This window comes from Zootoca vivipara, chromosome 10 (genome assembly GCF_965207765.1).
Source record: "Zootoca vivipara chromosome 10, rZooViv2.hap1.1, whole genome shotgun sequence".
NCBI lineage: Eukaryota > Metazoa > Chordata > Lepidosauria > Squamata > Lacertidae > Zootoca > Zootoca vivipara.
Genome location: NC_142593.1, coordinates 14,179,950 through 14,203,892, shown reverse-complemented (window position 1 = coordinate 14,203,892; position 23,943 = coordinate 14,179,950). Strand labels below are relative to the sequence as shown.

The following is a 23,943-nucleotide window of genomic DNA, read 5'->3' as shown; positions in this document are numbered from 1 at the left end:
CAATCCAGGAGTGGCAGATAAAATTAATAGAATTTATGAATCTGGCAAGGATGACTGCGGCAATCAGAAATACATCTAAACAAAGATCCAAAATTGAATGGGAATATGTGGAAGATTATTTTAGGAAACAAAATATAAAAACAGAGTTAGCGATCTGTTTAGACTAGAATAACATAGGGGAATATAAGAGAAACATTGATAAGAGAGAAATATTTACAGTACCCACAATTGGGATAACAAAGAAAAGTAACGCAAGTAGCAGAAAATTTTTCAAGGGAAGCGATTTGTTATTGTTTGGAAGTATATTTTATTTGTTTATTATTATTTGGGTGGCTTATTTTGAATGAATGTTGAATTTGTTTTGTATTTGTTTTGTATTGTTTCTTTTTTTAAAAAAGTGAATAAATAAAGCTATTTAAAAAAATATTCTGCAGTACTGAGGAGTTGAGTCAATCAAACAGAGCAGTAACACATGATTTTCAAATAATTTTGGGGGATGCTAGCATCATCTCAGAAAGGACCTAAATGTCCTACATAATAAATAAGCAAATGGAAAGAGCTATAAGATAACAATTGTAAGCACCCCTTGACTATAGGAATGCATTTTTATTTATTGTGTTAAGTGCACAGTGGCCTGCGTCAACAAAATGCCTTTCCTAAACAGCTATATGCAGCTAGGGATTCTGGTCATGAGACAAATTCATCACAGAACATGTGTTTTGAATAACATATTGATTAGATTCAGCAGAGTTATTTTTATTCCCCTTGCTGTAAATGAAGTATAAAATTAGGAATCCTGCTGTGTCACTATTGATTACACAGAATTGCATTTATTCTTAATTTTAACTAGAAGGGGCATCTCCACCACATTTCCTATGCTTTTATGGACCAAAATGTTCACAAGTATCAGCTTAAAATTGTTCTTGGACATCTCAGATTCTTGTTAAGGAAGGCTCCTTTCCCTTCAGCTCTTATATATTTGTATCTTGCTCTCACATACAATATTTAGGGAAAGGTAGTGATAATCCCTACTGGGTAATTTGTAACATCTATCCCAAGACAAATGGTTTGTTTGTTTTAAAAAAGCTATGTGTTATGCTAAAATTCTTAGTCAAAACTGTATCTTCTCATCAGAAGTCTATCTGGTCCTCAGGACTCTCCCTAAACTGGCCGGATCCTGCCATGTTACTGCATAGTGACCTTGCCAGCAGTTCACTTTTGATAGTAGCAAAGCTCAGCTCCTATCCATGTCCATTTGGCATCTTAATGTTCCTAAAATGTAACCCCCCCCCCAAAAAAAAGCTGGATAGGTGTGTGGGTGTCTGATTTCACATGACTAGAAAGTAACCTATTGTACAAAGTCACATTTATTGCCCTGTCTGCTTTTGCCTCTCAGACCTGCAGTCCCCAGACAGTTGTCCTTAAGGGAATTTGGCCCTCCCTTATCTATAGGTCAGAACATTGTATCACAGGTAAATTAAAGTGGTGGGAGACCACCATGGATAGGAGCTCAGCTTGGCTCTGATTCAGTTGTGGCACTGCTGCCCACCACCCACTAAAATCCCACCCAGGATGTTGGTGTTGGTGCCACTGCAAAGATAGCAGAATATAAGAAGAAGAAGAAAAGACAGTTGTGGTCATCTTTCAGACAGGGAGCCCATTGATTGCACGACACTAAGCATCCCCTAAAATCTGACATTGATTGTTGGAAGAAATAGGCAGGAAGAATTTGAAAATTAGAACTCTTTACTGAAAAGAGCTGTTTTGTTTTCATTGTGGTAGGTTGGCATGGAGTTGACTGCTCTATAAACTGTCCTAGTGGGACGTGGGGTCTTGGCTGCAATTTAACATGCCAGTGCCTTAACGGAGGGGCATGCAATACTCTGGATGGAACTTGTACCTGTGCTCCAGGATGGAGAGGAGAAAAATGTGAATACCCTTGCCAGGTAATTAAACACTGAAAGGTGGGGTTTGTGATTTTCAATATTCATAGAAATGTTTAAACTGCTCTGCTTAATTTAAGATGTTACACTGTTTAAAGGGGTGTGTGGAGTGCTAGGGGAGGGGTAATACCTCTGGTGAGGGACATGATGTCTTCCTTCTGGGGTAGTTTTGTCTACCTTTGGTCCCCACCCTGCACTCTGCTCTCACCCGTGGTTCCTAAAAGCTGTCAGCATGCAACAGAGGCCACACCCTGGGAAACAGCTTTGACTGGCCGGCTAAACCAGGTGTGGGTAGCCGATGGGTCTTAAACTCTCAGTGAGTTAAGGATTTCCCCTGCCTACAAAGAACAGGCTCCGGCAGATTGAGTGGACGAGACCAATAGTAGATCCAATGGTCAAGAAGGTGGTTTTCCGCTTGTGCTGTAGAGGAGGGGCAGGTGGGGGTCATCAACCTGGAAAGGTAGCCCATCTAGAAGAAGGAAAAGTCTGATCCTGAACCGAAAACTGCCTTGTGGGATATCTTCAGGTAAACAAGGAGTAAACACTACACAAATCCGGAGTGGAGTCCCTAAAATGGTCAAATGGCGCCTGGTATGCTCCCTTCTGGCTCCTCCTGCAGTCAAACTGGTGACAAACGTATTGCTCTGCTTTCCTTTAGACCACATCAGTAAGGCCAAGAGTGGGGTCTGGTTGTCTTGACAGCCCAGGACCTCCATACACACTCCATCTAGTGTGGGCGAACTGGTTGCACTCCCCTAAGTCCACCTCTGAATTATGGCTGTACTTAACGACAGTTAATCTTTGGTGGCAATGATAAACCTGTAGCTAGATAATCCAGTCAAAATCTCACACCTCTTTTCATTTCTTTTCATCTGGCCATGGTGTTAGTGTGCATTTGTATGAATGAGAGAGCAATTGGATCTAGACCCCATGCTGTTTCCCCTGATCAAAATCCCCCCTTCCAACCTGCTTTAAGGCCTGTTAGGGAAAAACATAAGAACATAGGAAGCTCCCTTATGCTGAGGCAGACCATTGCTCCATCTAGCTCAGTAATGTCAGTGCTGACTAGCACCGTCTCTCTGTGGTTTCAGACAGTGGACATTCCCAACCCTACCTGGAGCGTCTGAGGCTGAGGATTGAGCCTTAGACCTTCTGCATCCAAAGCAATTGCTCTGTCACTGAGTGATGTCCTTTCCCTGTACAAAAATATGGAAATCAGCCAGAAATTGTTTTTTATCCCATCAACCAGAGCCCAGAAATTCGAAGCTCTAAACCACTTGCATACCAATCCCATCTAAAATTTACTGTTTACATTCAGCATTCTTTTGTCTTTTTTTTGACAGGATGGCACATATGGGTTGGACTGTTCAGAGCGCTGTGACTGCAGCCATGCAGATGGCTGTCATCCCACTACTGGCTATTGTCGCTGCCTCCCAGGATGGTCAGGTACATTTGAAATGAGTGGGGCAATAGTACAGCAGCATCCAAAGTATGGTAGGGTTTTACCATTGTTCTCTAAATCAGGGACGGGGAACCTTTGGCCCTCCAGGTGTTGCTGAATGGCATCTCCCAGCATCCCTGTCCATTGACCATGTTTGCTGGGGCTGATGGGAGTTGTAGTCTAGAGCATCTGGAGGACCAAAGGTTACCTAACCATGCTGTAAATGGATAAGATCTAGATCAGTTTATTCAATGGACAACAACTATTGCCTGCACATAACAAGCATAAGAACCAAATGATACAAAATGTTGGAAATGGTTTGAAAGCAGCATACGTAACCAGGACAGTTATATTTTGGGGGAAATTGAGTCACGGGTCCCCAATCCAAAATAGGTTTCCCATCTTGATCAGGGGCTCACGCCAGTTTTTTAAAATGAAAAATTGCCACCTCCCTGTTTGCCCCCAAAGTAAAACAGTATCTTGGGGGCAAAATGAAACCAGGAGGCAGTGACTTTCAGCACAAAAGTGGTGCTTTCTCTCTCCTTTGCCTCTTTCAAGCAAGGTAGCTGCAAGGCAGACTGCATCTGCTGAGTGCCTGGATAGGCGATCACCTGGGTATTCTATGTATGCCACTCTTGAGTTACATGAGGAAAGAAAACCATGATATAAATGTACTAAATATGTACTGAATGTTACGGGAAGATCACTTCCTGGTGAGTTGGTGGCTGGCACTCACTGTTTCCCTCTACAGCAGTGGTGGGGCTATTATAATGGTCCACTCCTAGAGGTTGATGGAATCTGATGGGAGTCTCTGAGACCCGTCAGTGAGTTTTCCCTTGGCATGGTTCCTGAGCCATGAGACAGTTTAGTGGTGAGAACTGATGAGCAAGGCAGGACCAAAGAAGAAGCCAGGAATCAGGACCAAAGAACAATCGGGAATACTGGAAGACACCACGGCTCAGGAGGACCTACTTACCTAAGCAAGACTCAACTAGAAAAGGAAGTCCTTTATACTCCTTCTTGCCCACTGCCCAGAAAAATCCAGTGGTAACTTTGGATGGGCATAGTCAGCCCAGAAGGGTTTTCACTAAGAAGACTGCTGGCTGCAGTTCACTGGCTCTTGACATGGGACATCCATTCAGCTCCCTGGTTTACCAAGAACTTACGGGCAATTAAGTAGATAGGAATATGGCTTGAATGCAAGTGATGGAAAATGTGGTGTGAACCTACCTGGTTCACAGGGAACCTACCTGGACCCTGTGGCTAACACCCCAGAGGACAGGATCACACTTCAGAATGACCTTAACAGATTAGACAACTGGGCCAAAGCAAACAAGATGAATTTTAACAAGGAGAAATGTAAAGTACTACACTTGGGCAAAAAAAATGAAAGGCACAAATACAGGATGGGAGACACCTGGCTTGAGAGCAGTACATGTGAAAAGGATCTAGGAGTTTTGGTTGACCACAAACTTGACATGAGTCAGCAGTGTGATGCAGCAGCTAAAAAAGCCAATGCAATTCTGGGCTGCATCAATAGGAGTATAGCATCTAGATCAAGGGAAGTAATAGTACCACTGTATTCTGCTCTGGTCAGACCTCACCTGGAGTATTGTGTCCAGTTCTGGGCACCACAGTTCAAGAAGGATACTGATAAGCTGGAACGTGTCCAGAAGAGGGCAACCAAAATGGTCAAAGGCCTGGAAACGATGCCTTATGAGGAACGGCTTAGGGAGCTGGGTATGTTTAGCCTGGAGAAGAGAAGGTTAAGGGGTGATATGATAACCATGTTCAAATATATAAAAGGATGTCATATAAAGGAGGGAGAAAGGTTGTTTTCTGCTGCTCCAGAGAAGCGGACACGGAGCAACGGATTCAAACTACAAGAAAGAAAAATCCACCTAAACATTAGGAAGAACTTCCTGACAGTAAGAGCTGTTCGGCAGTGGAATTTGCTGCCAAGGAGTGTGGTGGAGTGCCAAGGAGTGTGGTGGAATTTGCTGCCAAGGAGTGACCTCCTTTGGAGGTCTTTAAGCAGAGGCTTGACAGCCATCTGTCAGGAATGCTTTGATGGTGTTTCCTGCTTGGCAGGGGGTTGGACTGGATGGCCCTTGTGGTCTCTTCCAACTCTATGATTCTATGATTCTATGATCCTATCATCCTCTGAAGCCCTTCTTTGTGTTCACGAGAGGTCCAGAGGGTGGCAACATGAGAATGGGCCTCCTCTGCAGTGGCTCCCCATCTGTGGAATGCTCTCCCCAGGGAAGTTCACCTGGTGCCTTCATTATACACCTTCTAGGTGCTAGGCAGAAACCTTCCTCTTTAACCAGGCTTTTAGCTAATTGATATCTGATGCCCTTCTACATGTGTTGTGGGAGGGAGGATTATTGGATTGCTTCTGTTTTTATCTTTAGGATGCATTTTTGTGGTTTTTATATTGTAATTTTATGCTGTGAACCACCCTTAGTATAGGGCGGTATGCAAATTTTAATAATACAGTATCTCATCTTTGAATCTCTTTGGTCCTAGTCATATGCTCTAAATTGGATGAGGAACACATGGCCCTCCAGATGTTGTTGCGCTACAGCTTCCATAATCCCTTACCACTGCTGGCTGGGACTTTGGTAAAGGATGACGAGAACTGAAGTCAACAACAATTGGAAAGCCACAAGTTCCCCATCTCTGTCCTGACCCCCTACACCAGACTGGCTCTCATGAAGCCGGTGTGGATTTGAGGGTTGGGCTTTTATGTCCCCATTGAGCAATTCCACCTCTTCTGAAAGCAGCCACGTCGATGTCATGCTTCAAAGTATGTCTGTAAGATCAGCAAATCTGGACTCTGTTTGACAAGGATTTTCCATTAAACCATTATGAAAAGCACAGGTTTTTGTGGAAAGAGTTGAAGCATTTTACAGGTCATGGCACATGGTTTTTTGCTGTGCTGTGACATTTTGTGGAAAATGTCAGGGCTTGTTGATAACTTTGGTGCAAGAGCACTTAAAAACCTATGTTAGGTCTCCAGTTATGAAGTTTTACTAGTGTACTATGAGGCACTATAAACACTGCTAGCATAGCAGACTGTAATACTGATTTATGGATTAGTCCTGTCTGTTTTAAGGCAGCAAATAGGACTGTGGACTCACAGCACTGTTTTGCATTCCTGATTGAGAGATCTGATAAAAGCATGTGCCTTTACAGCCAGTGCTGAAGTAGATACAATCTAACCGATTGCAAACACTTCATTTGAGGTCCTCTTGAGGGAAATGGAACAATGTATCTCATACTTCTTTTCTATGCATTTGCCAGCGATATAAAAATGTGAAGCAAAGGAATTGCAGTTTGTGGCATTAATACAGCCTCTGAAATGATACGTGTTCTAAAATTAGCAACATGTAGATCTCTGACAAAAGCAAAACACACATTTTTTGTGAGTTTGTGCCTTTGTTTTGTTTTCAGTCGACACCATTCTTTCACCAGCTCTATTTAGGCCTCTCCCTCCAAACCATTCCATGCTTTCCTTGTGGCAATTCCACTGAGTTTTTCTTTCTCTTGAATTATCCTTTTCGGCTGCCTCAGCTCCTTGCTTAAGTACACACTCACACTGCACTCTGGGTTTTTTTAAAAAATGTGCCTGCGTTGTTCTGCTTGAAAATACTCTCCTGAAGTTTTTTCTCTGAAGGATGCACCTGTGTTCCCTTGAGTGCCTGCCCTTACTTTAATAGGAAAATAGCTTTAAGGAGTTAGAAGAGGTGTTGGAACTTTTTGTAAAAGATTTTCTGAGACCTCAAACCAAGCATATTGACCTCAATAACTCTTATCTGGAAAACCAAGCGTTCTGTAGCACCTCAAAACTAATGGATTTATTATGGCAGAAGACTTATGAAGTTGATTTCAACACATGCATTTATATATTTTCTTACTCTTTATAATCTGCCTTTCTTCCATCATGAAGTCTAAGGCAATATACATATGTTTCCTAGGCAATTGCCCAAACCAAGACAGGCTTAGCTCCAGCAAAAAAGATGGCCTCAGACCATGCACTGAGTTCTACAGGACTTCCTTCCTTCCTTCCTTCCTTCCTTCCTTCCTTCCTTCCTTCCTTCCTTCCTTCCTTCCTTCCTCTGAAACAGATGAACATGGCTACACCTTTGGCATAGCTGCCAAGTTTTCCCTTTTCTCACAAGGAAGCCTATTCAGCATAAGGGAATTTCCCTTAAAATAAGGGATAACTTGGCAGCTATGACCTTTGGATGTGTTAATCAGGAGTTAGAGCACTATGAAACAGTTCCTGTGGGCATATAGCAGAAAATACCACATATCGCTGACAATAAACGTATTCTGGGGATAAATTAATGGGGGTAACTATAGTTTTCAGTGTAGGACTTACTTTGCTTGCTGTATTAGCATCCTCATACCTAGTGTTGCTTGAAAATTCTAAAAAACAAAAAAATTGTGAAAATCAGTGCAGTTTTGAAATGTACAGTCCACAGTTTTGATTCAAAATAGCATCCAGTTGTATCCAAACATAGATGACAAATCTACTCCTTGATCCCAAGAACCACCATGCAAAATTTGGTTATGGAATCATAAGAGTTGTCAAAATGCATAGTGAACAAACAGCTTTTCAAAATATGTAGTGGAAATCAGGGGTGCCAACTTGAATGGAATATTTGGGGGGGGGGGTAGGTCAGCCCTGCCCACAGAATCAATCAAAGGACACGGCACATGCACACCATTTGAATGGCAATGCCCATCAACTTTTGGAGGGGCAGCCCCCTCAAATATTTTATTGGGGGAGTCGGCCCCTAAGGACCTCAGCCCCTAGGAGCTAGCCCCTATGGTGGAAATGTTGGTTTTGAAGAGACCTTTATTGTGGCTTTTCAATATGAGAAATTTATCCTGGTATTCAATCTACTAGCTGTCGGTGTGAACTAGTTACTGGGTTTGCAACAGCAATGGGGGTGTGGAGAGTTAAGTCCCAGTGTTGGGATAGGTTCTCCTTTGGGGTCAGTGTTGGCGGCCTGGATCTTATATTCCACTGCCTCAGTGCAGTACATCACACTGTTGCATTACTAAAAGTATTTCACAACAGGATCCTATACTTGCCTGCTCATAAGTCAACCCCATTGAGTTCAATGACACTTCCTTCCTTGTAGGTGTGTGTATAATTGAACTCTTAATATATACAACATTATAACAACATAGATGTTACCACTCAAAGGATTATTTACTTCTTTCACGCAATTACAGATGCTGCAGGAATGCTAATTTAGATGTGAAACACTTGGCATAGTCCTTTGAGCATTAAATGCATGAGGATTTCTTCAGAGGATTTCTTCAGAGCTGCTTAGCTGAAGTTTATCATGACCATTTAGCTATTGCCTAGCAACTTGCAAAGGCCGTCAAAGAGTTCTTTGTCCATTATCCTGGCAAAAACTTTTTCTTACCAATCTGCTTATCAAGAATGAAATTTGCGTACCAACTTATTCATAATTCTTTTGTTTCATAAGGCACATTTTAAACGTTCAGAGTTTCCTGGATACATTATTCATATTGATTTTAGTTAAAATTGTGTCGGAAGACTTGCATGCAAATTACCCACGCAGCTCTGTTGTCTGCAGTCTTAAATCATTCAAAAAAATAAGGCAGAGCTGTTTGCTGACATTTGTTATTCAAAATCTGAGCATGCACAAGTCTGCTGCAGATACAAATTCTCTTAGAAATTTTCTGTGTGAGCTATACAGAGATAAAATAAATATAATAGATTAATATTTATGGACAAGAACCTAAACTCATGAGAAAAAATCAGGTTAGCTCTATATGTGCATATACACACACAGGTTTACTCTCAGTCGGACTGATAAGCTGTGACAGCCAACACCTACATTATACATTTAAAACACATTTCTACCCCTTTCACAGTCATGGCTTTCGCCAAAGAATCCTGAGAACTGTAGTTCAACCCTCATAGAGCTACAGTTCCCAGCACCCTTAACAGACTTAAATTCCCAGGATTCTTTGAGGAAAGTGATGTGCTTCAAATGTGCTTTAAGTGTATTGTGTAAATGTGAGTGAGCCTTAGACACTTGTATGTGTGGCCACAAGGAGTTAATAAGATTTCATTTCTGTTTGTAACTAACGACAGTTGTAATGTTTGAACTTGTCTTAAGTTGGCTTACGAAGGCACAGCAGCTTCCATTGGTAATTTATGAAGCTTGCTTGTTTATATATTTCTCTAATGGCAACACAAAAATAGCAATCAAATACTTTGTTATATACAGTGGAACCTCAGTTTTCGAGCGTCTCAGAAGCTGAATGATTCAGAACCTGAATGCTGAAAACCCGGAAGTGAACGCTTCCGTTTTCAAGCACACCTTGGAAGTCGAACGGCTTCTGAGGCGCTTTTCTCCATTGAAGTTGCCTACTGCCTATTGAGCTTCAGTTGTCGAACGTTTCAGAAGTCAAACAGTCTTCCGGAACAGCTTATGTTCGACAACTGAGGTTCCACTGTACTCCAATCTGTGTCACAGAGTATGTACATTGCTTCAACTGGTCTTTCAATATTGCATTTTCTGCATATTTACATATGACTTCTGCAATCTTTGAGCATCCAAACTTAGCTTAGATAAGCCCTCCAGAATTAATTCTGAGAATTAAGGGGCTTCAGCTCCCCAGGGTTAGAATTACTTGAAAAGAAAGAAAGGGCAGCCAGTCTTCATGAAAGGTATCCAGATACACAAGGATCAAATCATTCATTTCTTAATAGTGGCCTGTGTGGAAATTTCATATTACAGTACTGTAAAAATAAGGATTTTGCAGTAAGATGATGGCAGTTAGCACTGGCTGATGAACTCACACAGTTATGTAGGCTTATTATGGCAGGGGCACTTTTTAAGCTTACTTGCTTCTGCAAACAATAGTTAAAATAAACCACAGTTTAGGGTTTGGATGTAACACAAAACCGTGATTAATAAAAATGGAAACATAGATGTCCATACTTCTCATGGTTGTGCCCGAAGGTGAAGAGGGGGGGGGGTGTAAAAGCTGTTCAGAATTACATGCAAATGCAGCCATGAACTTCAACTTCAGATGAAATTGGGCTGAGCGTGTATGTCTGATAATGTTTAAACATGTGTCCTTTAAACAATTTTAATTAAAATTCATTAAAATATGCCACATTGACCACCCAGAACTCTTTCAATTCACCTTTCTAATGTGCATTGGAGAAGTCAGATGGAAACCAGTAAAAAGGCAAGTGGGGGCTATATACTAGTTTTTCTTTACTAGGTTCTATTGGAACCAGATTTTTTGCTCAGCCGTTTTCACTTGTCTCCTCCGAGCATATGCACATGAATTCCTACATCTGAGCCTGTATTTTAGAACTTTGCAGCATGTTCATGTTTTTTACAGGTGCTGTGTTCATGCAGCTTTCAGTGGCATATATGGGGCCTCAGTATTTTTCTCTTAGGAATCTCATTCAGATGCAAATCTAGGTGCCTCTGTTTAGGTTACAAGTTGAAAAAGGTTGTTCTAAGCTGTTGAAAAATAAGGTACTTTGTGTCTTGATTCAGAAAACTCCGTTAGCTAGGCAGACAAAAATCAGCTTGTAAAATGCTGATAGCATAACGAGTCTTCTGTGTCTTGGCAATCAGTTCAAATTCCATTCAAATTTGCGCATTCACTCAGGAAAAGTAGTCCCTTTATGGTTGTTCAGCATCCTGTGCAAAATTAGTTGTTGAGTTCTTGTCAAATTTCAGTGTGACGCATTTTCCACTACAGTTGCCTCTGTGGCAGCTTCTCTGACAGCCTTAAGTCGGCATCAGGGTCAAAGTTGCAAAGGTTTTGACCTTCATTCACCTTTTTTCCATCGAACAGGAAATATTTCTCAGACAGGACTCATCCCCTATAGAGCAAGTGGGTGGGACTGCTTATTGTACAAGCAGCCACAGTAATGAATTGTCTTGCAGTCTTTCCCAGTTCTTCTGCAAACTGTGCAAAATAATTACTCTGGGGTGATTGAAATAAAGCGTCCTGTGCAAAAACCGGGAAGGGGGGGGGGTCTGTTTTCCTGAGTTACAGTACTTGTTTAAGAAGTCTAATAGCAAGTGGAGCTGAAGCACATTTTTCATGAAATACTTACAAAGCTAGTCATTCTTCTGGATTTAGCCCCCTTTTTCTTTAGCCGAATGATTCATTCAGTCGCTGTACGCTAATAATAAGTCAATTGATAATAGAAAGCACTGTAGACACAATAAGGTCTGAGAGCTGCAGTGGCTGCCGACTGGCATTTGACATGCAAGGAGACTTCTGAGAAGTAATAAAAAACAAAGAAATCAAGGGAGCTCGTTTTACTAACTGTAAAAGAGGGGCGAAAAGACCTATGGTTCCTATGAGCCATTGTTGTGTTACTGTGGATCCAGAATTGGCCTCCACAGCCACTCACTGCTCAGACCGTTTTCATGGAAGACAATCTTACTCAGCTACGAGTGGTCACCAAAGAAGAAGAATATGTGCTGGAGATCTGCCCATGTTGTATAAACTTTTGCAAAAAGCAACGAGGCAAAAAATTGAATGGCCAATGTCCCTAGCATTGCTAGCATTTTGAATCTGTCTTGTACTTCACTTATTTCAGTTGGGCAGGAAACCTAGCAGTAATCAGTTTACCACTAATTTAGTCATTGCTTTTTTCTGGGGGGACGCAGGGGTACACATACCCCTAAACATTTTGGGAATCTTTGTACTTTTGTCCATTTACTGTTTTTATTTTTCCCAATTTGAACTATAAAATGGTGATTTTCTTGAGTCAAAATGAGAGTACCCCAATCATTTTTTTATAGAAAAAAGCACTGAATTTAGTACATAAATGGGTTTCTTCAGTAGCTGTTGCCTTGCAGATTTTCCTCATTCAAAACACAAAATGCCATTCCTGCATTAATTGCATTTAATAATAATAATAATCCGTGTGAATACACACACACACACACACACACACATTCATACACACACACTTATATACACAAAATATCTGTTTAAATGTGTATCTTACCTAATATATGTATTTCTAAATATATCGGGTCGTATCCAACACAGTGCGAGCGGTGTTCCTCTAGTGACACTCTTCTCTCCCCTCACATAGTCCAAATCAGCTGTAGAGGATCCCCCCCAACCCTTCAGAGCAGCTTTGGGGGCACACAAGGGGCTGCAGGAGAGAGAAGAGGAAAGTTCCATTGTATGAGTGGAAGTCTGTTGCACAAGTGGAATGATGGAGTTGCGTACAACATATTTTATCTTAAAAACACACCATTTGAATAGTGTTGTTCTGATATGTTGCATAAGGCACTGCAGAATAAACAATGCCTTTGCACGGTTCTTCCTTGCATCATTTTCATTCTGATAGCTGTGCAGTGTTAGTAGCCTCGTGCTTGTGATACCTTTGATTTGAGAGTTTTCCTCCAGTGCGGTTCGTGACAGCTCTGTCTGCTTGTACGCTTGTAGGCATGCATTGTGACAGTGTATGTAGTGAAGGACACTGGGGTCCAAACTGCTCTCTATCCTGTTACTGCAAAAATGGAGCATCATGTTCGCCAGACGAAGGGATCTGTGAATGCGCACCTGGCTACAGAGGCACCACTTGCCAAAGAAGTAAGCTTCTAAGTCTCTTGTTCTTTTCTTTTTTTTTACTATGGCTATGCTATAACACTGAATGGTAGTATTGTAAACTGCTATTAGTATTGTAAGCTACTGAGGGATGCGTTGCGGGTGGCGCTGTGGTCTAAACCACTGAGTTTCTTGGGATTGCCAATCAGAAGGTGACCAGTTCGAATCTACACAATGGGGTGAGCTTCCGTTGCTCGGTTCCAGCCAACCTAGCAGTTTGAAATCATACCAGCACGAGTTGATAAATAGGTACTGCTGCGGTGGGAAGGTAAACTTCCATTGGAAAATGCATATGGTCACAGAAACTATTGCCTTTGTAAAACGGAGGGGTCAGCAAGTTAGGACTGTTCCAAACATTGTACCACCCACGTAAAATCTACTGGGAGAGAAACCTCTCTTTGATATAAACCCCATGATTTTTTAAATTGTATTTTATTTTTCTGTTGGAAGCCGCCCAGAGTGGCTCAGGAAACCCAGCCAGATGGGCAGGGTATTAATAATAATAATAATAATAATAATATTGTTATGATTATTGTTGTTATTATTATTGTTGTTGTTGTTGTTATTCTGGAGCTATAAATATTTCTAAGCTGTTTGCCATATGGTTCAACCATAGTTCTAGGTAGAATGCTCCTGGCAGCTGCTGAAGCTAGCACAGCGACTTCCTGTACAATTTGGCTGATTCATGAGGAAGTGGTTTTTGGCATCCTTAGCGCAGATCCATAATATTTGGCTTTGTTTTAGTTGGAAAACAAGTTTTAGTTGGAAGTTTTAGTTTTAGTTGGAAGACAAGTAGGACAGATTGAGACACATTGAGAAACGGTTATTTCTGGAATAAATGTGGAAGAGGGCTAAGGGAAAAACACAACAAATTACATATGCAAATCTTGATTTTTGCCAAGATAATTTACACCAGTGAGGGGAACCTTTGGCCTGCCTGCCAAGTCTCCTCATTTGGCCTGCTAGGCCATTTTGGCAAAGCCATACCCACCTGCCCTACTGATGATAAGGGATACAGATGGCACTATGGTCTAAACCACTGAGCCTCTTGGGCTTGCCCATCAGCAGGTCAGCAGTTTGAATCCCCACGACGGGGTGAGTTCCCGTTGTTCCGTCCCAGCTCCTGCCAACTTAGCAGTTCAAAAGCACACAAGTAGAAGTAAATAAATAGGTACCACTGTAGCGGGAAGGTAAAAGCCGTTTCCACGTGTCTGGTTTCTGTCATGGTGTTCTGTTGCGCCAGAAGCGGTTTAGTCATGCTGGCCACATGACCCGGAAAGCTGCCTGTGAAAAAACACCGGTTCCCTTGGCCTGAAAGCGAGATGAGCGCCGCAACCCAAGAGTCGCCTTTGACTGGACTTAACCACCCAGGGGTCTTTTACCTTTCCTCTGGGTGATGTTAGGTATAGAGAAGGTGAAGACACTGCTTGGGCAAAAGCGGTTTTTCAGGTGCCACCCGTCACCACATGCATAGTACTGTGCAAACACCTTTGCAAAGCACTCGGCGAGCATGGGCAATGAACAGGGCTTACAAAGCTCTGTGCACAGTGCCAGGGGCGTACCCAGGATCAAAACTAGGGGGGGGCAAGGGGCGGGGCCAAGGCGCGGGAGGGGAGGGGCCACAAAGTGGGAATGTGGGCGGGGCTACAGAGCCCAGGTGAAATCAAAATAAACCTGAAGCGACGGCGGCGAAGGGGAGAAAACCAGCGGCCGCCTAGAGGAGAAGAGGGAAGTCTGGGGGTGGGCGGGGGGGGGGAGAGAAGGGAACCAGGCTTGGATCGGGGCCTCCGCGGAGGTCTGGAGCAAAGCCCCGGCCTCCGCGAAGCTATCCGAGGCTCCGTTGCTGCAGCGGTCTGGCAGGCGCTGAACGACTCCCGACGTTCGGGAGACCTTTGAGCACAGCCGCGCTGTGCGCATGCGCCCTGCACGGCGGCCGCCGGAGTCCACAGCCGCGCTGTGCGCATGCGCCCCGCTTTGCGCATGCGCAAAGGTCTACCGAACGTCGGGAGCGTCAGCCCTTGCCCCCTCCCACACAGCGCGGCTGTGTGGACTCCGCACGGCTCGGGCACAAGAGACTGCTGCGGGCGCCGAACTCGCGCTCCGCTGGGCTGTCCTCCGCCTCTGCCCACCAGCCCCGCCGGCAGCGCCACTCTTGCCCGCAGCTGCCCGACCGGCCCTGCCTCTAGAGTAGGGCAGCGGCCCCTCCCTGCCCCGTGGTGGGTACGCCCTTGCACAGTGCTCTACCAAAATGACTCACTTGATGTCATTGTGATGTCATGTGATTGACCCCCCACCTACCCCTCTATCAAATGTGACCTGGGATGGGTGGGGCAGATAAGGATGCCCAACTCCTGATTTATATCTTGTCTCCTAATGCTGCAAAAAGTAATGGATGTAAGAATTTCATCAGGCAGAGGGCCTTCTTGGTAGTGGCGCCTGCCCTCCCATCAGATGTCAAGGAAATAAACTGTTATCTGACTTTTCTAAAAGTCATCTAAAGGCAGCCCTGTTTAGGGAAGTTTTTAATGGTTGATGTTTTATCTTGTTTTTAATATTCTGCTAGGAGTGGCCCGAGTGGCTGGGGAGGCCTGGCCAGATGGGTAGTGGGGTGGTGGTCATGAATAATTATCATCGTCATCATCATAATTTTTTAAAGCATTTTATGCTATTTACTGTAAATAGGCACCTGACCATCGTGTGAGAATTGATGTAGCGGTCAAATATGGAGCTGGACTGCATTCACATCTTTGCTGTCCTAACTTGGGAATCCAGATAAAGGAGAGAGACAAAACATGGGGACAGATGTGGTATCATTAAAGGTAGAGGGACCCCTGACCGTTAGGTCCAGTCGCGGACGACTCTGGGGTTGTGGCGCTCATCTCGCTTTACTGGCTGAGAGAGCCAGCGTACAGCTCCCAGGTCATGTGGCCAGCATGACTAAGTTCTGGTGAACCAGAGCAACACACAGAAACGTCGTTTACCTTCCCGCCAGAGTGGTACCTATTTATCTACTTGCACTTTGACGTGCTTTTGAACTGCTAGGTGGGCAGGAGCTGGGACCGAGCAACGGGAGCTCACCCAGTCACGGGGATTCGAACTGCCGACCTTCTGATCGGCAAGCCCTAGGCTCAGTTGTTTAACCCACAGCGCCACCCGCGTCCTTATGGTATCATTTACAGTGGGAGATAAAAGGTGGTATTTCTTCATTAATGTCTGATAAAATTGAGTGGGGGGAGGGAATGAGGAGGATGGGAAGACAACATAAATATTTTAAGATTTTCATCCAGTTTATACCAACAAAATATTTTAAATATGGGGGGTCACGAAGAGTCGGACACGACTAAACGACTAAACAACAACAACAACAATTTAAAAAATTGTTTAAAAAAATTAAAAATTAAAAAAAAAACCACTCCAATAAAAGATGAGAGTAAATGTAAACAAAAAGGCTCATCTAAAACTCAGAAGCTTAATTAACAACGCATTGAATGATCTGGGACAGTGTTTCTCAACCAGTGTGCCTCCAGATGTTTTGGGACTACAACTCCCATCATTCCTGACCACTGGTCTTGCTAGCTAGGGATGGTGGGAGTTGTAGTCCCAAAACATCTGGAGGCACACTGGTTGAGAAACACTGATCTGGGAGACTCAGGTTAAACTGCCCAGTTGCATGAAGACCATCAAGCATTGCTCCCACATAACCCCCCCCCCTTTGAAATGAATTGAAGCTACAGACATCCTTGATGGATTGTTTCCATGGCTAGCAGCAGTTCTCACCATCTATAATGGCTCTAAAGTTAATTGTTTAGCTAATATAAAGACACTGATGTAATGATGTTGAATCATCACCATAATAATGCAAAGCAGTGACTCTCCCCATTACATTACCGAAATGACTATTTAAAAGAATCAGGCTTTTCAAGACCAGTTTGGGGTATAAGGAGAAGAAGGAAAATAATAGGAGTGGCCCACTACTTTATTGAAAAGACATGAGGGTCTCTGGACTCCCTTTTTGATCAGGCAACCTGTTTCAAGCATGCCCTTGGGCGGGCATGCTGACTTCTAAATGACTTCAAATTATTTAAAGGCAAAAGTTAGCTTTGTAAATGTTAATTGCTGCTTAACAACAGGCACTTAACTTGAAGCATTGCTTAATATACTAATTTGCCAGTGAAAGAAATTCCAGGAGAAGCTGAAGGAGTAAAGAGAGAAATTCTCCCCAACAGCTTCTTTCTTCCTCTAGCAATCCAAATGGTGATGTATCTGTGAAGAAGAAGAAGGGGCTAGTGTATTTGGCATAAAAATGAATTGAACTGCTTTGGGTTTTTTTTTTAAGTCCTGAGTTGAAAAAAAGCAAGCAGCAGTGTTTAGTTGTCTGCACTTTGATTGCCCTTGAGTTGGAAACAGAACTTTAAACTTGTGTTCCATCAGGAACTGCCAGGTTACAGTGATTCAGCCCTGTGCAGCTGGAGAGGAAAAATATTACACTAATGATAATCATAACAAATAATAACATAAATATTCAGTATTATATAATGTTGTTGTTGTTGTTGTTTGCATGTGCCATATTCATCATAATCATTAACAACAATTGTCTGCCTCCCCACCAGAAAAAAGACATGAGGCAGTTAAAGATATGCCATAGCTTTATTATTAACAAATCTGCAACGAGATAATAATAATAGTAATCATATTATTATTATTATTATTATTATTATTATTATTATTATTAATACCCTGCCCATCTGGCTGGGTTTCCCCAGCCACTCTGGCGGCTCCCAACAGAATATTAAAAACACGATAAAACATCAATCATTAAAAACTTTCCTAAACAGGGCTGCCTTCAGATGTCTTCTAAAAGTCAGATAGTTGTTTATTTCCTTGACATCTGATGGGAGGGTGTTCCACAGAGTGGGCGCCACTACCGAGAAGGCCCTCTGCCTGGTTCCCTGTAACCTCACTTCTTGCAGTGAGGGAGCTGCCAGAAGGCCCTTGGAGCTGGACCTCAGTGTCTAGGCTGAATGGTGGGGGTGGAGACGCTCCTTCAGGTATGAAATTCAGTGCATAAATTCAGCACATAAATACAGGCAGTACGACTGGAAACAGTAGGCATCAACTGCTCCCCAGCCCCTACCAAGGGCAAAGCGACCTGGCTCAGGTCATATGCTGAGCTGTGCCCTTCTTCACCTGCTGTGAAAGAGGAGCTAAGGGGGCACCGCAGTAACCCCCATCCCTGTTGCTTGGCATTCTGTGTCCACAGAACCTAAAAACGACCTTCCCCTTGCATCTTTACCTTGAGCTGGCCAATAGTGAGATTAATTTGGGGGGCCATCTCTCATCTTGCCAATTCCTCAAAGTTCTTGCAATTAAATTTAGCAAGCCTATTATTTCCTGACCATACTTGCGGCAAGCCATGACTAATAGGTAGAGGACCGCTGGACAGTTAAGTCCAGTCAAAGGCGAGTATGGGGTTGCGGTGCTCATCTTGCTTTTTAGGCCAGGGGAGCTGGCGTTTTTCCACAGGCAGCTTTCCGGGTCATGTGGCCAGCATGACTAAACCGCTTCTGGCACAACAGAACACTGTGACAGAAACCAGAGTGCATGGAAACGCTGTTTGTTTTCCTGCTGCAGCGGTACCTATTTATCTACTTGCACTGGCATGCTTCCAAACTGCTAGGTTGGGAGGAGCTGGGACAGAGCAACGCGAGCTCACCCCTTCGTGGGGATTCAAACCTCTGACCTTCCGAATGGCAAACCCAAGAGACTCAGTGGTTTAGACCACAGCGCCACCCACGTCCCCCATGACCAATACCATTCTGCCAAAACACGTAGACTACAGTTCAGGGAGTGATGGTATAATCATTACATTGAAATATTAATAGCAGCAGCAGTTGTTGTTGTTGTTATAGATATGTCATTATTCATCAGCATCAACAGCAATAATTGTTTTAGATTAACCGCAACGCATACTCAGTTGTTCTTCTAAACTGTTATTAAAGTAATAGATTTGATAACGTGTCACTGGGGCGATTGCGTTTATGAAGCAGGTGACCTGCATAAATCAGATACTCTCAAATGTTTTCAAGACTTCACCAGTGAACTGATAGATTTGGCTTTGTTATGTACCAACGTAAGGTAAATATGATAACGTATTTCTACTTTCAGTTTGCTCTCCCGGATTTTATGGTCATCGCTGTAGCCAGGCCTGCCCCCAGTGTGTTCACAGCAGTGGCCCATGTCACCATGTGACTGGTTTGTGTGACTGTCTACCTGGTTTCACAGGAGCTCTCTGCAATGAAGGTACAAATCACAATTCTTATCGTAAACTGCTTTGAGATGCTTTTACAATCAAGCCGTACATGATTTTCAAGAAATAAATAAATACACTGTACTGTAATACCACACTGAGTAGAATAGTGTTTTCTCCTTTTTTCCTGTTTACAGACAAAGTTATATTTTTCAGACAGTAGCTTTGTATTTTTTAAAAAATCTTACTGTGTATAGAGCCCATTCTGAAGCGAAATAGAACTATTGGAAAATAAAATTTGATTATCATTGGTCTAAATGGTCTAAATGAGCTGTAAGAGTGCAGAATATTCATGAGTTCTATGGTTTCTTTTTACAGTCTGCCCCAGTGGCAGATTTGGGAAGAATTGTGCAGGAATTTGCACGTGCACCAACAATGGAACCTGCAATCCAATTGACAGATCTTGCCAATGTTATCCTGGCTGGATTGGTAGTGACTGTTCTCAGCGTAAGTACAAATATTTTATTTATTTTTAGGGTTTTGGGGGATTAATATAACGTTTAGTTTTGTTTATTTCCACCCCTCAAAATTGCCATGTGTAAACTGCTAATAGATCTCACCCTTTTGTATCACTTCCTATCACAGACTCTATCCATAGAGTATTGAATGCCCGCCCCCAAGCATTAATGGCATTTTATGCATAGAACAAAAATACTGTGTGACAAATATATATAGCACATGCTTTTCAGGAATTGAATCCACTTCATGTCATCTGGTGCACCAATTGTTACCATCAATTGTCATATTTCTCTATATGCATATGTATTGGGGTAGGAGAGAGTATACATATCCTCATGAAATGAAAGTGGTTCAGTCTATGACATTTCTTTGTAAATGTTAATCGCATACAAGGGAAATAGGGTGACTGTTCTAAACAGCTCAGCAATAGGCAATCTTCCTAACTTCTTTGTGCTATTTTATGAACTGGAATGGAAGAAGAAACCACCAGCTTGACGTGAGACGTACACAGATAAGGCAGGGCTGCTATATGTCTGGAATTTCCTGGACATAGCCAGGATTTGGCAGTTGGTAACGGTGTCCGGGCTGAAGTTGTATAGCAACCCATCTGGATGTATGTTGGACATATGTTGGAAGTGCAGATTTTGGTGAATTTCCTTAACGAAAGCTCAAAAACTTGAAGAAGAAGAAGAAGAAGGAGAAGGAGAAGGAGAAGAGATCTTGCAAAATAATCTCAACAACTTTGGGCAAAACTAAAAAACGTTGCCCCAAAACAACTTTTGCATCCAGATTTCCACTTTGACATATGGCAACTAGATAAGGTCAAATTTACAGATGAAGTGTGGTTTAGCAGTTGTAGACTGGAGTGTCTTTTGAAGTTCCTTTGTTGAGGAATGGTGACTTTCAGGCCATCTGCAGGGTGCAGAAAGACATTATTGGTATTACTTATGGGAGAAGCATATGCTTTACAGCCAGTTCCATGTGTTTATGTTTAATAGAAGGTGATGCCATATTGGAAGATGAACAGGTAAGTGAACTCCTGACAAGGCAGTTATTAGGTACCGTAATAGTTTTTTCTTAGCAGATATGGGTACTGAATTGGTATCCAGGTTTCTAGCTGTGCATCTTTGGTAGCTATCCCACTGTTGCTGATCAACAGCTATTTTAAATTAGGGTTCTGTCTGCGATGAGTGGAAGCCCTTTTGTCCAAGGCTTTTAAGCAGCAGGTATAGTTATCCAAAACAGGCCATTGGATGATAAGTTGGAATGGTTTTAGTTGAGAGTTGTAGGTGCAAACAGGTGATCTGCCCATTTTACGCCTTGTTTTGTCATACTGTAAATTATTCCTGAGAACCGGTTTGATGTCAGCCTATCTCCCCCACCCCCGCTCCCCACTTTAATAGCTGAGTAGAATATCTGATGTAAATCCTTCAGGCTTGAGTCACTGCCAAAGAACTGGAGGAAAGTCTGTTATATGGTAGCACTTCGCTGTCTACAATGGACTGTATGGTGTTGTGTGGTTGGGTATATGCAGGTTTGTTTGTAGCGATCAGTGGGTTCCTATTATGAGGTGGTGCTCATAAATCCATTGCCTATTTTTTTTAAAAATGAACCTGATGCATTGACTAGTCCATTCTCAGGTGAGCAGTGGGATAGAAGCTACTAAAGTCCTGGTGGAATTTTAAAGGGCCTCTGGGTCAGGGACCCAGGTGGCACTGTGGGTTAATCCACAGAGTCTAGGGCTTGCTGATCAGAAGGTCGGCGGTTCGAATCCCTGCAACGGGGTGAGCTCCCGTTGCTTGGTCCCAGCTCCTGCCCACCTAGCAGTTCGAAAGCACATCAAAGTGCAAGTAGATAATAGGGACCGCTCCGGCGGGAAGATAAACGGCATTTCTGTGTGTTGCTCTGGTTCGCCAGAAGCAGCTTTGTCATGCTGGCCACATGACCCGGAAGCTGTCTGTGGACAAACGCCGGCTCCCTCGGCCTATAGAGCGAGATGAGCGCCGCATTCCCAGAGTCGGACACGACTGGACCTGATGGTCAGGGGCCCCTTTACCTTTACCTGTGATGGATCCAGCTGATGAAGGTGTCATGAGTATATCTCAGATGGAGGAAAACACTGTTTGTGTCATATTCTGGCATTCCACCTTTGTTTCTATTCTGGTTCATAAATTCTGGTTTAAATGAAACCAGCCTTAAGTAGAAGAAGAATCTTTATTTGTATCAGCCACTAGCCATCATAATAAAATAAAATGTACAGAAGATAGAGGTAAAAGCTTAACTATAGAAAATACATTTTGGGGGTTTACATCAATAATCAAATAGTAGATCTTATTCTAATTCCCCCCGCTGAAAAACTTGCAGTTTTTGCTTTCACCTGATCATCTTGATCTGCTAAAAGAAAGGACACAGTAGCAATGGTTGAGCGACCCAGCATGGGCAATAATAGAAGGGTAATAACCTCACTCCTCAAATCTTTATAAAGAGTGCAAGCCAGAAGCACATGAGCCACTGATTCCATAACTGCCATCTCCACAGCGACTGTTTTACAGTGGGATTTTTTGAAATCGACCCTCAAGTGCAGCCGAAGACAGTATATTCAATCTTGCGAAAGTGAAAGCTTGTCTGTTTTTTGGAATTGTTAAAATTTGCAAATAGGGTGCCAACAGGTCAAAAGGACTAGGTGGCAAATAATCATACCATGGACAAAATTTCCTTATTGTGGCCAGATTATTCTGTCGCTCAATATCATATAGGAATTGTTCAGTTAAATTATTTGCTTTACTGGAGAAGCCCAGTGTTAATAACTGTTGTGCTGATAAACCAGAAAAGTAAAGTTTTTGGTTGACAATTTTAGTTCAAGCGTTCTCATGACAGTCTTGCAATACTAAGGGTAGTAGACCAGTGGGGTTTAAATTTAGGCGCAGCCAATAATTAAATGTCATATGCCAAATCTGTAATTCAACAGGGGGGTGGTTAGCCTGAAGCATTTGGAACGCAGGATGGAACAGGGAAAAAATGCCTTAGGAATTTAGATTGAACAGCTTCAGTAGATCCCAGGTGAGTGCCTGTCCAAATCTGAGCTCCACAGAATAACTGTGCTAGGGGTTTAGCTTCAAACACTTCAAGTGCTGATGGTATGTGATTGCCACCTTTTGTATGGAAAAGCGTCTCAGAATTTTGACAGAGCTCTGTACAAGACCTATGAAAAGTCGATAGGGACTTCCTACTGAGTTTTAATTAAGATTGCATGAATCAATAACCAATGGAATTCAGTACTGGGTGTTGCAGAACCAGCTACAAGGGCTTGAGAGTATGCAGTTTTTCAGCAGAGGTTTTATTAGCAATGTGTAAGAACTAAGATTGCAGAAAAGCTATCTTGTTGTCAAGATGGTGCTACTCCTTTGAACATGCCTCATTGGTTCATATCACTCATGACTTGTCTAGCAGATTAACTGGCTATATCTTACTGCTTTGCAACATCTGGTCTATTTATAAGACTTGAAATGTGATGGTTTTAAAAATTACTTTTTCTCCCTGCATATCACCGATTCTGACAATTCTCTTTCATGTTATATTTTAGATGTTATAAATATATAGAATCATTTCCCATTTCTCTGTTTTTGGGACAAGTACTAACTTGTTTTACCAAAATGTTTTTGTTAATTATTTTAATATTTATTCCCATAAATTAATGTTTTACATTTGCCTCTTGGGCAAATTTTAATTCAAAGACTATCAGATTTTTGTGTCTCTGTAGTTTCATCAGTACATTTCATTGCTGGATACTGGATTTTCTTTCATTATTTTCTCATAATGGGCAGTTAATATAGGGCAATAGAAGAAAAAGATGCCAGTAGAATGAAATGGAATCTTTACCATGACTGACCTTTAGACAAGGAAAAGGGGAGTTTTATTTAGTTTTAGTTCTTATACTAAAAGGCTTACAGAAAGTAATGGTCCTATTAGCTTAAAGTGACTTCAGTGTGACCTCTACGAAGACTTCTTAAAGTTTTCTGTGTATGTGACTTAACAGTTCTTACTTGTTGAACTGTTCACCAGCTTTTGCCCATAGAAGAATTAGAACCAAATTGACAAATTATTTATTATTATTTTTTCCAGTTATAATTTAAAAA

The 23,943-nt window shown here is 42.4% G+C and overlaps 1 protein-coding gene across 1 annotated transcript in view; it reads left to right on the top strand.

Moving 5' to 3' along the window:
• The window catches only part of MEGF10 (multiple EGF like domains 10), a 112,972-nt gene that overhangs the window by 73,373 nt on the left and 15,656 nt on the right, over nt 1-23,943 (top strand). The window contains exons 12-16 of the mRNA XM_035099947.3: nt 1,783-1,946; nt 3,287-3,389; nt 12,880-13,026; nt 19,207-19,341; nt 19,667-19,795. Coding sequence (XP_034955838.2) covers nt 1,783-1,946; nt 3,287-3,389; nt 12,880-13,026; nt 19,207-19,341; nt 19,667-19,795 — 678 coding nt within the window. The remainder of the gene's footprint in view (nt 1-1,782; nt 1,947-3,286; nt 3,390-12,879; nt 13,027-19,206; nt 19,342-19,666; nt 19,796-23,943) is intronic.